The 13,722-nt window shown below is 41.2% G+C and overlaps 1 protein-coding gene across 1 annotated transcript in view; it reads left to right on the plus strand.

Annotated features, from left to right (window-relative positions):
• The window catches only part of FNBP1 (formin binding protein 1), a 337,048-nt gene extending 330,583 nt beyond the window's left edge, over window positions 1–6,465 (plus strand). Inside the window, exon 17 of the mRNA XM_077478309.1 lies at window positions 1,062–6,465. Coding sequence (XP_077334435.1) covers window positions 1,062–1,069 — 8 coding nt within the window. The 3' untranslated portion in view covers window positions 1,070–6,465. The remainder of the gene's footprint in view (window positions 1–1,061) is intronic.
• Window positions 6,466–13,722: the final 7,257 nt, after the last annotated feature.

Here is a 13,722-nt window from a genome sequence, read left to right on the forward strand (position 1 = left end):
CTTTAAGTGTCTTCATTTGATTCCCTACACTCCAGCAACAGAAAGTCTGCTTTCCTGATGCTGATGTAAACATTGCAGGCAGGCAGTAGAAGATTTTACTGAGCCATTGAAAGGTCTGAAACATTGCTACTCTTAGACCCCCTTTCACACTGTATGCAGTTTTCAGGAGTTTTAGCTCTAGAACTGGCGTCTGTAAAGTGACTGAAAACCGCATCCCAAGTGTGAAAGCCTACAAGTGCACCACCCACTGGTGCGGTGTGCTTGCAGGACATTACAAAAAGTCCTCCAAGCAGCATTATTGGGGCGGTGTGGGAGCACTGTATACAGCACTCCTAAACGGCCCCTGCCCATTGGAGTGCATGGGCAGCATTTCCGAAAGCGCTGCAACATGGGCGGTTTTAACCCTTTCATCAGCCGCTAGCGGGGGGTTAAAAGCAAAAGTGTCCACAAGAACTTCACGGTCTGCATGATAGTTACTACCAAGGCACCAGAATGAGCTTTTATAATTCTATTCTAAATGGTTGCCTTTGGTCATGAAAACCCCCTTAACTTTATAAACAGCATAATTCTTTGTTCTGGGTCCATTTATTGTGATGGAGATTTCAGGGGAGGATGACACTACTTTGCCAACTTACAGTAGATGTTTGTGTCTGTCTGAATATAAAACACTGAAACTATTAAAATGGTATTCCACCCAAAACTGAAATTCAGAGTCTGGAAAGGTGAATCATTCATTGGCTTGTTTTATCTCTTAGAACCTAAAGTAGCTTCTGCCTGCCATGGGATCTCTGTTTTCTTGATGTAAAATTAATGAAAGATTCCAAAGGAGATTAAGGCTACTTATTATTGTCAAGGTAGATAGGTGGTGTTGGGAATCGGAGTACCCAAGTGGCCAATCTACAGTCTGCTTGCGTCTCGTCTATCATATCTGAAATATCAGTTATGGGTGGACAGTCTCTCTAATTTGGTTGTTTTTGTTAGTATGCAGATTTTTTGGGCAGCTCCAACTTGTTGCTGAATCTCTAATATGAGTATTTTATATATATTTTTTTCTATTCTAGATTCCTAAAGGTGTGCTGGTGCAAGGACCTCGGGGCGAGCTATATACAGGAGGAATCTTAGACCCTCACATATCCCCTGTATCCATCTTACAGTCGGACTCCAGACAAAATTCTCTGCTCACTTTAACATGCATATCAGACATTTCACCATCTGCGTTTGTAAGCAAACCACTCCACCGACCTGACAGGCAGTTGATATACTGGTGCCCAGCACTTTCCAGCCAAGGATACCCATTAATGGACGCCTATATCAGTATTATCATGTATCCTGGTGCATTATATTCTTGGTGATCTCCATTGCCTACAGGTGGAGACTGCAAATTTGTATACCAACTGGAGCCTAGATCAGCACACAACAGAAAATATGTTGTGTTTAGAGTTTTAATAGAGATTGAAATATATATTGGATCATTAGCAGAAAAGCAGCCATATTGATAAACCTTTTTTTTTTTTAAAAAGCCAAGAATACCTGACTTACGCACATGCCCGTCTGTGCCTTCCTGAGACACATTGTTAAACAGTCAACCCTTTTTACTGAAAACACCACCCTGACCCTACTTACACATTAATATATTTGTTGCCCCTTCCCTTCCTTGTTCTTCCCCCTTTGTGGTTGTTTGTTTTTCCTCTGCCCTTCCTTTCCTTGGCCTCTCCTTTCCTCCTGACTTTTTGGTTCATTACTTACTATCTGGACGTGGCACTTTTGTGCTCCTTCACACCTGGTCACTCTTTGTTCTGCCTGCATGCTCGCCCTGTCTCCTTGCCTGTGCTCACCTAGGGGGCACCTTAAATTATTTTGGGTTTCTTAACCCCTTTCCTGCTGCATGAGTGCTAAAAATGCTTCACCATCTTCCTATACACACTTCTAATTTCAAGAGGAACACCGCTTGTAACTGTTTTTCTAACTAGAGTTGGGCTAAAGGTGAAAGAAATTTTGCTTCGGTTTCCCTGGAAGATTTTACGTTTTCAGTCTGGAGAGGATACCAAATCTTCCTGTTTAAGTCAAAGAGAACTTTCTCCATCATTTATGTTCCTAAAATAGGCAAAAGACACATTTCACATTGATAAATACTTCCTTAATAGCAGAACAATATCAAATGTTTTATTTTCACCTTTATCTAGCCCCCCTCTAGTTAAAAAAAAAAATGGAATTCCGTTTTGAAGGGTGCGTCGGTAGGGACTTTGAAAGAAGGGACATTTTTAAAACAAGGCAGTTATGGTTATGCAATTTTAGTAATCCCATTGTCATCATGGTTTATAATAATGGATACAAAACTCCACAGATGTGATCACATCAAATGGCAACTTTTTGAACAGGTTGAATCGACAACCCATGAACAGGTGATAGTACTCTGAGGTGAAGGCGTCTAAGAGTCTTGAATACAAGAAGTTATTCTGTCAATCGCACTTTTTGTATAAACCACTACCATACAGCATCATGAAGAGAAGACTCCTGCATAGTTAATGATAAAGAGTAATGTGTGTCTGTGTATTTGTCACCATTGTTTGGTGTAAGGAAAGCTGGCCATGATTCATGCCCTTTCAACGTTTCCTAGCTGGATGGTCCTAAGGCAGAGAGAAGTCACCTTTGGCCCAGAACTTGCTCAGATTGTCTTATCCAAAGGCCTGGAGTCACCATCAAGCACAGTGGGTCAATGCCACAAGACGTTTCTCTATCAGCAGAGGAAAACAAATATAAAAATCGGAGCATCTTACAATACTCAAACCTAAAATAGTACCAAGAAAGCAATTAAAAGGTATTTTCAGCCTTAGATGTCTCTTTTGTGTACACTGCACTTTTCAGATGCATCTTCATATTAAAATATTTTCAGGCGAGCCCCAAGTGAAGCATCTATGACCATATTAGTTGCTCTACCACCAACTCATAGGAACAAAATCCAACCCCATCCTTCCCTGGTGTGACATCCACACACCAATTCTTAATGGTCTCTATGGGTTATTGCACTTCATTAGAAATCATTATTGAGCTCATTAAGTAAATGATAGCCAGCATTTTCCTTCAGAATTTATCAATATTAGTGAAACTGTGATGGATGGAGAGGGTGGAAATTTTGTATTTGGATGATGGTTGTAGGTCTGACTTCTCATTTCCAGTTACTGTGTGCAGTGACAAGTAAGGAGGCTTAAACATTGCAAGAATCCATAACCAAGAATTGTGAACCACTGATAAAATCAATGTTTCCTTGAGGACAGCAGCTGCAATATCACCCTTACTGAGGGTTATCAATAGCCAGAAGCCAAGGCCAAATTTAGTTCCATCTGTATGTGTTTTATTAACATGACTAACTTTAATTTTCCTACTTAAAAATAATGAAACAAGTTTTAGGCACATATCCAGCTTTTATTTGGTACATTTTGTTACATCAATACCCTGCTCAGATTTTTTTCTATTATAAACTAACAAACGGGAAAGATGTGAAATGATTCAGTTTTCACTCCAACAGGTCATAATGATCATTTTTAAACTTTTTAAATTATCTAATGAATGTCTTTATCTGCAGCAGCAGAGGAGGGCTGGGCTGAGGGGGAACCAAGTATAGCATTTTCCTTTCTATTTGGTCTTACAAAAAGAAAAGCTAGATGATTGAATTGATTTTGATTTGATCTGATTAAGGGAAATCATGTATGTTTAAATAAGAAATCCTGGCATGGTATATTTTTACTTAGTTACGTTGATCCTGTATGGACCAATGTAACTATGTATATACCATACCTAGCCAATGCCCAGGGAAGCTGGAAATTGCTGAAGTACATACCACTACCACAGTGATCTCCTATAGCTTTCGGAGCCCCTGCCCATCAGCCAGCTTGAAGCATTCTGCACAGAGGTCAGCTACTCGGGCCCCATTTAGGGAATGCTTTGCATTTTCTGAATGAAGGCAACGAGTTCTCTGATTGGACGAGGTGGAGATGAAGGGTGATGATGACACACTCTCCACCTAGTCCAGTCAGAGAATGCTTTGCATTCATCTTTAAAGTAAAGGCAAAACGTTTTTTTTGTAATGCATTCTATGCATTAAGATAAAAAATCTTCTGTGTGCAGCAGCCCTCCTCAGCCCCCTCTTAATACTTCCCTGAGCCCATCTTTGGGCAGCAGGGTTTTAACCAGGGTTTTAAATCAGTGAGCCAATGAGGAGAGAGGGGGAGCAGGGTCTAGGTGTGGCTTCTTCGTCTTAATGGACACACCGAGCTGCAGCTCGGCTTGGGTGCCCCCATAGCAAGCTGCTTTCTGTGGGGGCACTCAGCAGGAAGGAGGGGCTAGGAGTGGTGAAGAGGGACTAGAGAAGACAAGAAAGGTAAGTAAGCAAAAACAAAACAAGACTTTAGTATCACTTTAAGGTATTTTAATAGAAAGATGAAAATGGTTGAAAGCCCATCACTATGCAAAGCTTTTTTTCTAGTTTTGGATAGAGTGAGGACGGACTGTTTTTTATTGCTATTATTGTCTTCCTTTCTTGGTCAAATGAAGTAAGGACCAAAGAGATAACAACTCTTCCCTACTCTATTCAAAACTTAGTAAAAAGAATCTGGAGTTGGGCTTTAAAGGCAATCTGCCGTAAGAGAAGTTGATCATGTTTGAAGAGTAAGACCATGTTTATACCACTTCTAAATTCACACAAAAAGGCAAAATATTTACCAGATTATTTTATTTTCGATGCAACATAAATGCATGAACATTCTTTTCAAAAACTGTCCTTGTTAGATGAGTGGCCTAAATCCCACTTATCCAGTATATGCATCAAATGACTGTGGACTCTGCCAGATGTAGCAGAAGAGGCGGGTAAGGATTCTAACCCCGAAATGAATAGACCTTTATGACATCCATATAAATTGAATGAATCCTGCTTCATTGGTGTCTATCCAGGCCTTGGCTACTAGTATGACCCACCATGACCTAACTCTGCCTTCTGCCCTCCAAGCTGTCCAGGCACCTCCTGCTGTTCAGGAATAACTTGTGTTCATGTTCCCACATGGTAATAGAGATGCACCTAGAGCTTGCTATAGATTTTAGTCTCTGCGGACAGTATATTATTGTCAGCACTGGTGGCAGATCCAAGCTTTACCATTGACCTCACGTAATGATGTAATGAAAAATGTATTGAAGGATAACTATTTTTTTGTGTCGTTTACTCAAGAGCTGCTTTTTCATTTCGAGATTGTAAAAAGTATATGAAAAAATATTATTGCCATAAACCTTGCTTATATTCCTTGTGCACTGCATAACTTCTCCAGCCTATGTAAATATAAAGGAAATGGATTTCCTTGCCAAAGTTGTTACAGAAGTGTTTGTTTTTTTTCTGAAATTTTATGCACTGTCATAGGTTAGCTTTTGTTCCCTATCGCCACTTTGAATTGATCCTGTGCTTTGTCCATGCAGGATAGAGAAGCAGGTTGGTTTTAATTCTGCCCCACCAGCTGCAAATACTCACCTTCTGTTAGCCAAGTGTAAGCTCCACACAGGGTTGAAGACACTCTCCCTGCACCCATGTGACAGCACTAAGCCAGTCATCAAGCATCAGACCTGTCACATGTTCCTCCATACTTGGCGGTACGGGGTATATTTTAATATGGTGAGTGAGCATGTACTGTTGGTTGGGCATCTTGTTTAAGCCTACATGGGCACAGCACAAGTTGACCTCCTAAAATATACTGCCAAACCCTATATGTTATATTGTAAACTAAATATTCTAGGGCAGCTGCTGTCATCTCTCCTATGTTTTATGTTTTTTTTAAATAATTTTTTAATCACTCACGTGCCACAATAGCCAGGTCTGGAATTCAGTGTGTCTGTGCCAATAGGGCCTGGGTGACCTGCCTGCTATATGAGAATAGAGGAGACCTGACTATATTAATAAATTATAGGTCCAGTATATGTTTTTGTTTTTTTGTTTGTTTTTGCTTACTGACAGGTTATAAAAGTTGTTAATCTATTAATTGCATTGTCTCCAACAAGTACACATGCAAACTGTAGATGGCCCTGTGAAACAGCAGCACATTGAGGCCTAAAAGCTGCAATTGTTATGGTTTGGAACAGTAGAAGATATTTTCTATATTCTAGATTCACCCGTGTGTTCTGCTAAATCAACCTGTAGTGTCCATGTGATTTGCCATTTGCCGTAACTGTGTCACGTGACGTCTCGCACCAGCCACCGCAGAGACTGTGCAGTTCATGCCCTTGAACAGAATGGCAAGTGATGGGACTATAGAAGCTTGTCTGTGTGGCAGCCTAGTCACTCAGGGCCTGGCTGGTTTGTGCACCCTGGCTGTGGGCTGAATGGACACAAAGAAGCTTTGGAATATCCATTACCATAAGCATGATGATACAGTTTGCCATTCAGTTCTGAGAACTGCAGTTCCGCTGGAAATAAACAAATATAACAGATGTATGTTGGCTTTTATTTTGAAGACTGCACTTGACTTACCTTTCCTGCTGCTACAGAGGACCTGTCACCAGCAACCTACTTGCAGACATACATTTGGTTAAACATATACCCAAACAGGGGCGGATTTATACTTCCTGTCCCCTTACCCAACTACCTTGTGCTGCTGCCCTCCTATACAAGTTAACCGAATCTCAGACACCTGTGTTACAGATGCAAACAAAGTGGGACTGGAGAAGGCAGTTTGGCTGCTTTGGGTCCCTACATGTAGAACTGGACACTAGGTGACTTCTGAAGGCAATTGGTTCCACTAGATTTTAGTTAGAGGTATCAGAGCAAAGAGGTCTGAATACAAATGAACGCCACACTTTTCAGGTAATTATTTGTGAAACATTTTAAAAAACATTTAGATTTTTTTTTCCACTTCACAATTAGGTGTCACTTTGTGTTTGTCTATCACATAAAATCCTAATAAAATACATTTAAGTTTTTGGTTGTAAAATGACAAAATGTGGAAATTTTCAAGGGATATGAACACTTTTTCAAGACACTGTAAGTCACCTTGCTACGCTAGCAGTTCAGCTCAATATGTATGGACTCAAAATTTGTAAAACTGGAAGAAGGTAGTATGCTATTCCACCAACAAAAATACACAATTTGTGCAGGAAAGGCAACAACAAGGAGCCTCTCTATTTGACCGTGAAGATCATAGAACCAATACAGATTCTCCAAAGGCAGGAGACAGACCAATAAGAAAGCTCCAGGAGTGGTGGGAAATAAGACAGGCTCTTCTCTTTTTCCAATCGGATATTCTTTATAGAATTTTTTTTGTGTTTAGGTTTACAAGTAGGCCCATAATAGATAGGCCAAAGTGCAAAAGCAAAAAAGACAACATGCAAAAATAAAACAAAGTAACCTGAAAGAAAAAATAGTCAGACTCTTCTTTAACAGGTACAGTCGAGATTTGTATATTACGTCTGTTGCCCAGATCTCTGGATCTACTTATGGTTTTGACATTTTTTTCTGCACTAGAGGTTCCCTCTGCTGATGCATTTTCCTAAATGTATCTTTAGGGACACAGGATGAAAAATGTAGGCACATAGGATCATGCTGCTTCCTTCAAGAGACTGAACAATGGCAAAAAACGGATGTCTTCTCTTTGTTTTTCTTTCAGAATTTTTTTCAAAATTATTATTTTTTTTTTTTTCAAGCAAAACTTCTTTCATTTCTTCAGAGCCTGTGGGGCTCACTTTGCAGCTCTCTGGATCAGCCGATCCTCGACATAGTCTCAGACCATGCTATGAGGAATAAGTGGGACTGACCTCTAATGTGTTCTGAGGGCACTGGGCTCTACTGAGGTGCTCTTCCAGACAACCTTGGTTTAACATGTAAATTAGCCATAGAGTGATTTACAGGTTCAGGGCCGTGGTGCATCTGTCTGGTAGAACCACATTCATGTAGACTCCTTTGGGAGTTTTGTCATAGGAGGGCTATCTGGATAAGGCCTGCAGCATGCCATTTGTGCTCAGTATGAATTACAACCTGACGGTCTCCTACTGTGTTTTGTCATACGGTGCACGCATGCCATATTTTACAGAGCAAACGGGGATCTTGTCAGGCTTCCCAAACACACACCCACACCACGATCCTTCAGAATGTTCTCCTGGGCTGCCTGCTGCCTTATGGTGACATCATCACATTAGGCATTACCCCTTCCTACTCCTACAGATTATTTTTTTTGAGCATCTCTTGTGGGAAATTCCTCTCTTGAATACTTTAGTATGGCAGATCATAGGCACAAGGGCAGCAATCCTGCTGGTATTGACAGCCTACAATCTATTAATAGTTCTGTAGGGATTTGCAGTGTACACCCAAAAGTACATGACACAGATAACCTACACCAATGTTCCCTGCCTGGGTCAAAACACTCCTCAAGAGTCCTCCTTAACTACTTCAAGAGTTACTCCTCTGTATTATCTAGGAGACTCAGAACACAGGGGCTGTAAGTGAGCCTCCTTGTCCTTTCCTCCAGAGTAATGCTGGCCATACACTATACGAAAAGTCGGGTGAACCCAATTTTTAAAAACGAATGTTTAGTGCCATCATGTAATGACCGATAAATCATTCAGTGGACATAAATAAATACATTTTATGTTCTTTTTTTACATATACCTAGTGCAGACAGGTCGGATGGGAAACACATTAACCTTTCAATTTATCGTTCTTTCGACAGAAATTTTCCAAACTTGTCCTTCGTTTTTATCGGCTCAAAAACATCCAAACGATTATCGATTTTATGCCCATTAACTGGCCGAAAAAACGAACGAACGGTCTAATGACCGAACTTCGGCCGATTTTTCGTTAGTGTATGGCCAGCATTAGACTCTGGTTTCTCTGTAGCTGCTTTTGCACAGTCAGCTGAGGATGATGAGGTTTGTACGCTGTCCTTGTTTGGTGAATTGCTACATGAAGAGTCTTAGTCTGCTGGCATAACTCCAAAACTTTAGCATACCATTCCAGTCCTTACTGATGCAATGCACGCGTGCCTAGACTTGGAACAACCTGCATCGGCCATACCCAAGATTACCAGCATGTGCAAGTCCCCAACCTGTTAAAACCTTACCTGTACACTGGTTATTGCAAGCCATTTTATATAGTGACTTTCCTAATCCAGAAAAAATCTGTACTTGTTCTGAGTGCTTTGCCCAGCAATATATTATTGAGGGAAGGGTCCTTAAAAAGTGGGCTGTCCCTGTAGTGGATTTCATTTCTTAACAATAATGACTGTTCCTGTCGAATAGGAATATTGCAATAAAAAGTAGTTCCATATTGGATAAAAGGGTTATTTTGACATACGCTGTACACATGTATGGGGTCAGTAAAATAACCGACCACCACCAAGACCATATATATTTTATGCAATCAAGAAAACAAGCAAGAATAACATTATTGGTGATTATAAAACATAGCTGCCTAATTAGAGTGTAATGTTCCTGCAGTAGCATAGAGGTCCAATATACCCCAAAGCATGCGTTTACCGAATTTCCACATTCTTGATGTCTCTGAAAAAATCCCCTTATCTCTTATAGACATACCCAGTGGTGGCTGGAAGTTATGGGGGGTGGCGCAAACAATCCAACCAATAACCACACCTGTGCCCCGAGCCTACCCTTTTTTTAAGCTTACTAGAGCCTGTAGCGCTAATCACGTGCTTAAAAAAAAAGCCCTGATTGGAATCCATGCGTCCTGTGCCCTGCATGTAGATCATTGAGCTGGACGCATGGATGGGGGGGCGGCACTCGTGCGTCCCTAATGGACAGGCCGCCACTGGACATACCCTTAAGTCATAAGATAATGACATAGTGCTATTTATATTTCAAAAAAATGTTTGCCAAGTTTCAGCCAAACCCAGGCATGTACCTTGATTATATGTATAAGTATTTTTGAAATGGTAGTCATATTTTCTAAAATGGCTAACATGGTTACAAAATGGCAGGTGACCAGCAGGGAGCATCCTAAATCCTTACATACTGTATAGGACATCCCAGTGTTTAAAGACCCTGTGGCTAAAATTCTAGAAGCCCCTTGTAAGGCCTTAATCTAACTCACAAGCACTGCCCTGCAATCTGCAATTTTTGCCATGTCCTTTTGTGAGACCTTAGGTGTCTGGTCCAAAGAAATGTCTCAGGATCCTGAGATATCCTCACAGATCTCTTGATCCACCAGAAAATAAGAGCTCCTGCCTGTGGCCATATTCATATGTGTTTATAGGTCAGTGGATATTTGCCTAATATCCTCAATAAGTCATAATTTGGTACACATGCAAAGAACCCTTTGGCTCAAATGTTGGTGTGTGAAACAGCAGGGTAAGAAACACCTATTAAAACCTTTTGACACAGAACTACTATTTGGTGAATCCCTTAACTTTATCAAGAGCACCCTTTCACTCCAGCATATGAAGACTATGCCTTATGCCACGTACACATGATCGGAATTTCGGCCAGCAAAAGGCCGATGAGAGCTTTTCGTCGGAAAATGCGACCATGTGTATGCTCCATCGGAATTTTGCTGGCCGAATTTCCGCCAGCAAAAGATTGAGAGCAGGAAATTCCAATCGTGTGTATGCAATTCTGACGCGCATAAACTCACGCATGTTCAGATTCAACTACGAGACGGAAGCTATTGGCTACTGGCTATTGAATTTCCTATTTTTAGTCGTGTTGTACGTGACCGCGTTCTTGATGGTCCGAATGGGTATGCAAGATAGCTTAAGCGAAATCCCGTCGGGAAAACCATCAGAGCTTTTTCCTACCAAAATTCTGATCGTGTGTACGGGGCATAAGTCTTTAAAATCCTCTATCCTTAAAGCTAAGAAGAATTTCTTTTGTTTCCCCCGGGCCTCCAAGAGAAAGCCTCTGTAAACCTTGAACTCCCAAATCGTCCAAACACACAAGCAAGTCCTCACGAGGGGATGCCACAACTTGTCAGAGTGAGGGCTTGTCTTTTGGCCTTTGCTGTCACCTGGTAGCAGGACATTTCAGGCATGAGTCCAAAATATGGTATCCAGGGTCTACAATTTGGAATTTAAAACTCTGCCTCTGCCCTGCTTCAATTTGTCAAACCTGCCAACTTTCCTGCAAAGACTAGCAGACCTCTACACTGTTCTGGTTTAGTTTCTTCCTCAGGGGGTCAGTTGTAGTTGCCCAGCTTCAATCTCGAGATATTCCCTTAGTGGGATACCTGGATGACTTCCCACTGAGGGAAATTTGCAAAGAGACTTGTGCGCTACTCAAAGTGTGAAATACAAAAAAATAAATAAATAATTATTTAAAAAATAAAAATAAATGAAAAAGCTGCCAACTCCTGAAGTGTCACTACTCCATTACAAACATGAACTAAAATAAATATTCCAGTGCCAAAATGAAATAGTGAACACAAATAAAGTGCTTCAAGAAAAAATCCCAGTGTCAGCGATCATAATTCAGAGCTTGATCCAAAGACATAAATACACGCCACCACCATCTGCAGTGGCCACTCACCTTCAGTCCAGAGGACAATAAGCATTAAACTGCTGGAGCGATCTCCATATGGTGTAATCCATCACAGATCATCGCACATGAAATAAGGAAAAAAAAAAACAATCGTGGTTTCTGCATCAGTTTTCGTTTCCCTGACCTTTTTCTCCATCTGTTTTAAGTTGGTCTTGGCCAATATCACACCACCTGTATTAGAGTGTCCCCACTCTGGACGAATGGTCACAGGAGGCACAACAGACTGCAGCACTGTCAGTCTCGGTTTTCTGATGATCTAATTTTCTGACTTGTTTTTATAGTTTAGAGCTTCTCTTCCAGTTTCCTGCTTCCTCCTAACAATGTCAGGAGTGGCAATCACTCTCTCTCACTATTTCATTCCTATTGAGGGAGTTGACTCATTGTTTAGAGTAGCTATGCCTTCTCCTCAATACTTCTCTGAGCTCCAAACTCTCTGCTTCTGTGTTTGGATACTACAGTTCAGGAGCCAAATAACTCTTCTCTTTTGCCTAGGAGCTTGGGCTTGATGGTCATCTTTTTCAAGGCCAGACCTGAAGTTGAAGAAATCTTTCCTCTCACTGGTCTGGAAGACTGTCATGACAGATGCCAGCCTTTTGGGCTGGGGGGGGGGGGGTCCTAGACATTGTCCAAAGGACTTGAAGAAAGCTTGTCTACTGATCGATATTCTGTAACTCAGAGTTATTTTGCCATCGCTGAGGTTTCCCGTTTTTCACTATCTCCAGGGTCATTGTCATGCTGTAAGAACCATCCACAACCCATCTTCAGTGCTCTGGCTGAGGGGAGAAGGTTCATACAAGATTTTACAATACATGGTCCTATCCATTGGCCCCTCAATGTGGCAAAGTCAGCCTTTAGCAAAGGAACAGCCTCAAAGAGTCACGTTTCCACCTCTGTGCTTGACTGTAAGGATGGTGTTCTAATGCTGCATACACAACCATGGGTTTTTGTTTGAAGGTTGTTGGCTCAAACTTGTCTTGCATACATACAGTCACACAAATGTTGGCTAACAATTACAAACGTGGGAACGCGAAGTCGTATGACGAGCCAAGAAAAAGGAAGTTCAATAGCTAGTGCGGCTCTTTCTGCTTGATTCCGAGCATGCGTGAACTTTTGTGCAACAGACTTGTGTACACACGATTGGACTTTCCGACAACAAAGTTTTGTTGGTGGAAAATTTCAGAACCTGCTAGCAAACATTTGTTGGTGGAAAGTCCGACAGCAAATGTTCGGAGCATACACACGGTCGGACTTTCCAAAAACAAGCTTACATCCAACATTTCCTGTCCGAAAATTTGACCGTGTGTACGCGGCATTAGGATGATAGCCTGCATTTTTCTTCTGCCAAACACGGCGAGTCAAATTAATGTCAAAGAGCTAAATTTTGTTCTCATCTGATCACAGCACTTTCTTCCAACCCTTCCCTGAATCATTTAGATGTTCATTGGCATGACTGTACATGTGTCTTCTTGACCCTAAGAACCCTATCCCTACAGCCAAGCACAGGTGAAAACATTATGCTTTGGGGGTTGCTTTTCTACTAAAGGTACAGACCGACTTTGCTGCATTGGGGGGCCAACAGATGGGGCCATGTATTGTAAAATTTTGGATAAGAACCTTCTTCCCGCAGCCAGAACACTGAAAATGGGTCATGGATGGGTCTTTCAGCACGACAATGACCCACAGCATACTACCAAGGCAACAAAGGGATGGCTCAAGAAGAAGCACATTAAGGTCATGGAGTGGCCTAGTCAATCTCCAGACCTTAATCCTATAGAAAATGTATGGAGAGAGTTGAAACTTCGAGTTGCCAATTGACAGCCAACAAACCTAAAGGATTTAGAAAAAAATTGTAAAAAAGAGTGGACCAACATTCCTCCTGAGATGTATGCAAACCTGGTAATCTGTTACAAGGAACGTCTTACCTCTGTGCTTGCCAACAAGGGTTTCTACACCAAGTACCAAGTCATGTTTTGGTTGGGGATCAAACACTTAATTTTGCTCACTGAACTAAAACTCAATTTATAACATTTGTATTGTGTTTTTTTCTGGATTTTTGGTTGATATTCTGTCTCTATCATTTAAACTACACCTAAGATAAAAATGATAGACCCTTCATTTCTTTGTAAGTGGACAAACGTACAAAATCTGCAGGGAATTTAAACAATTATTTTCCCCACTGTACTACACACAAGTTAAACATTTTGCAGA

Source organism: Lithobates pipiens, unplaced genomic scaffold, assembly GCF_037356315.1.
Source record: "Lithobates pipiens isolate NorthernLeopardFrog02 unplaced genomic scaffold, aLitPip1_a1.2 Scaffold_1, whole genome shotgun sequence".
Taxonomy (NCBI): Eukaryota; Metazoa; Chordata; class Amphibia; order Anura; family Ranidae; genus Lithobates; species Lithobates pipiens.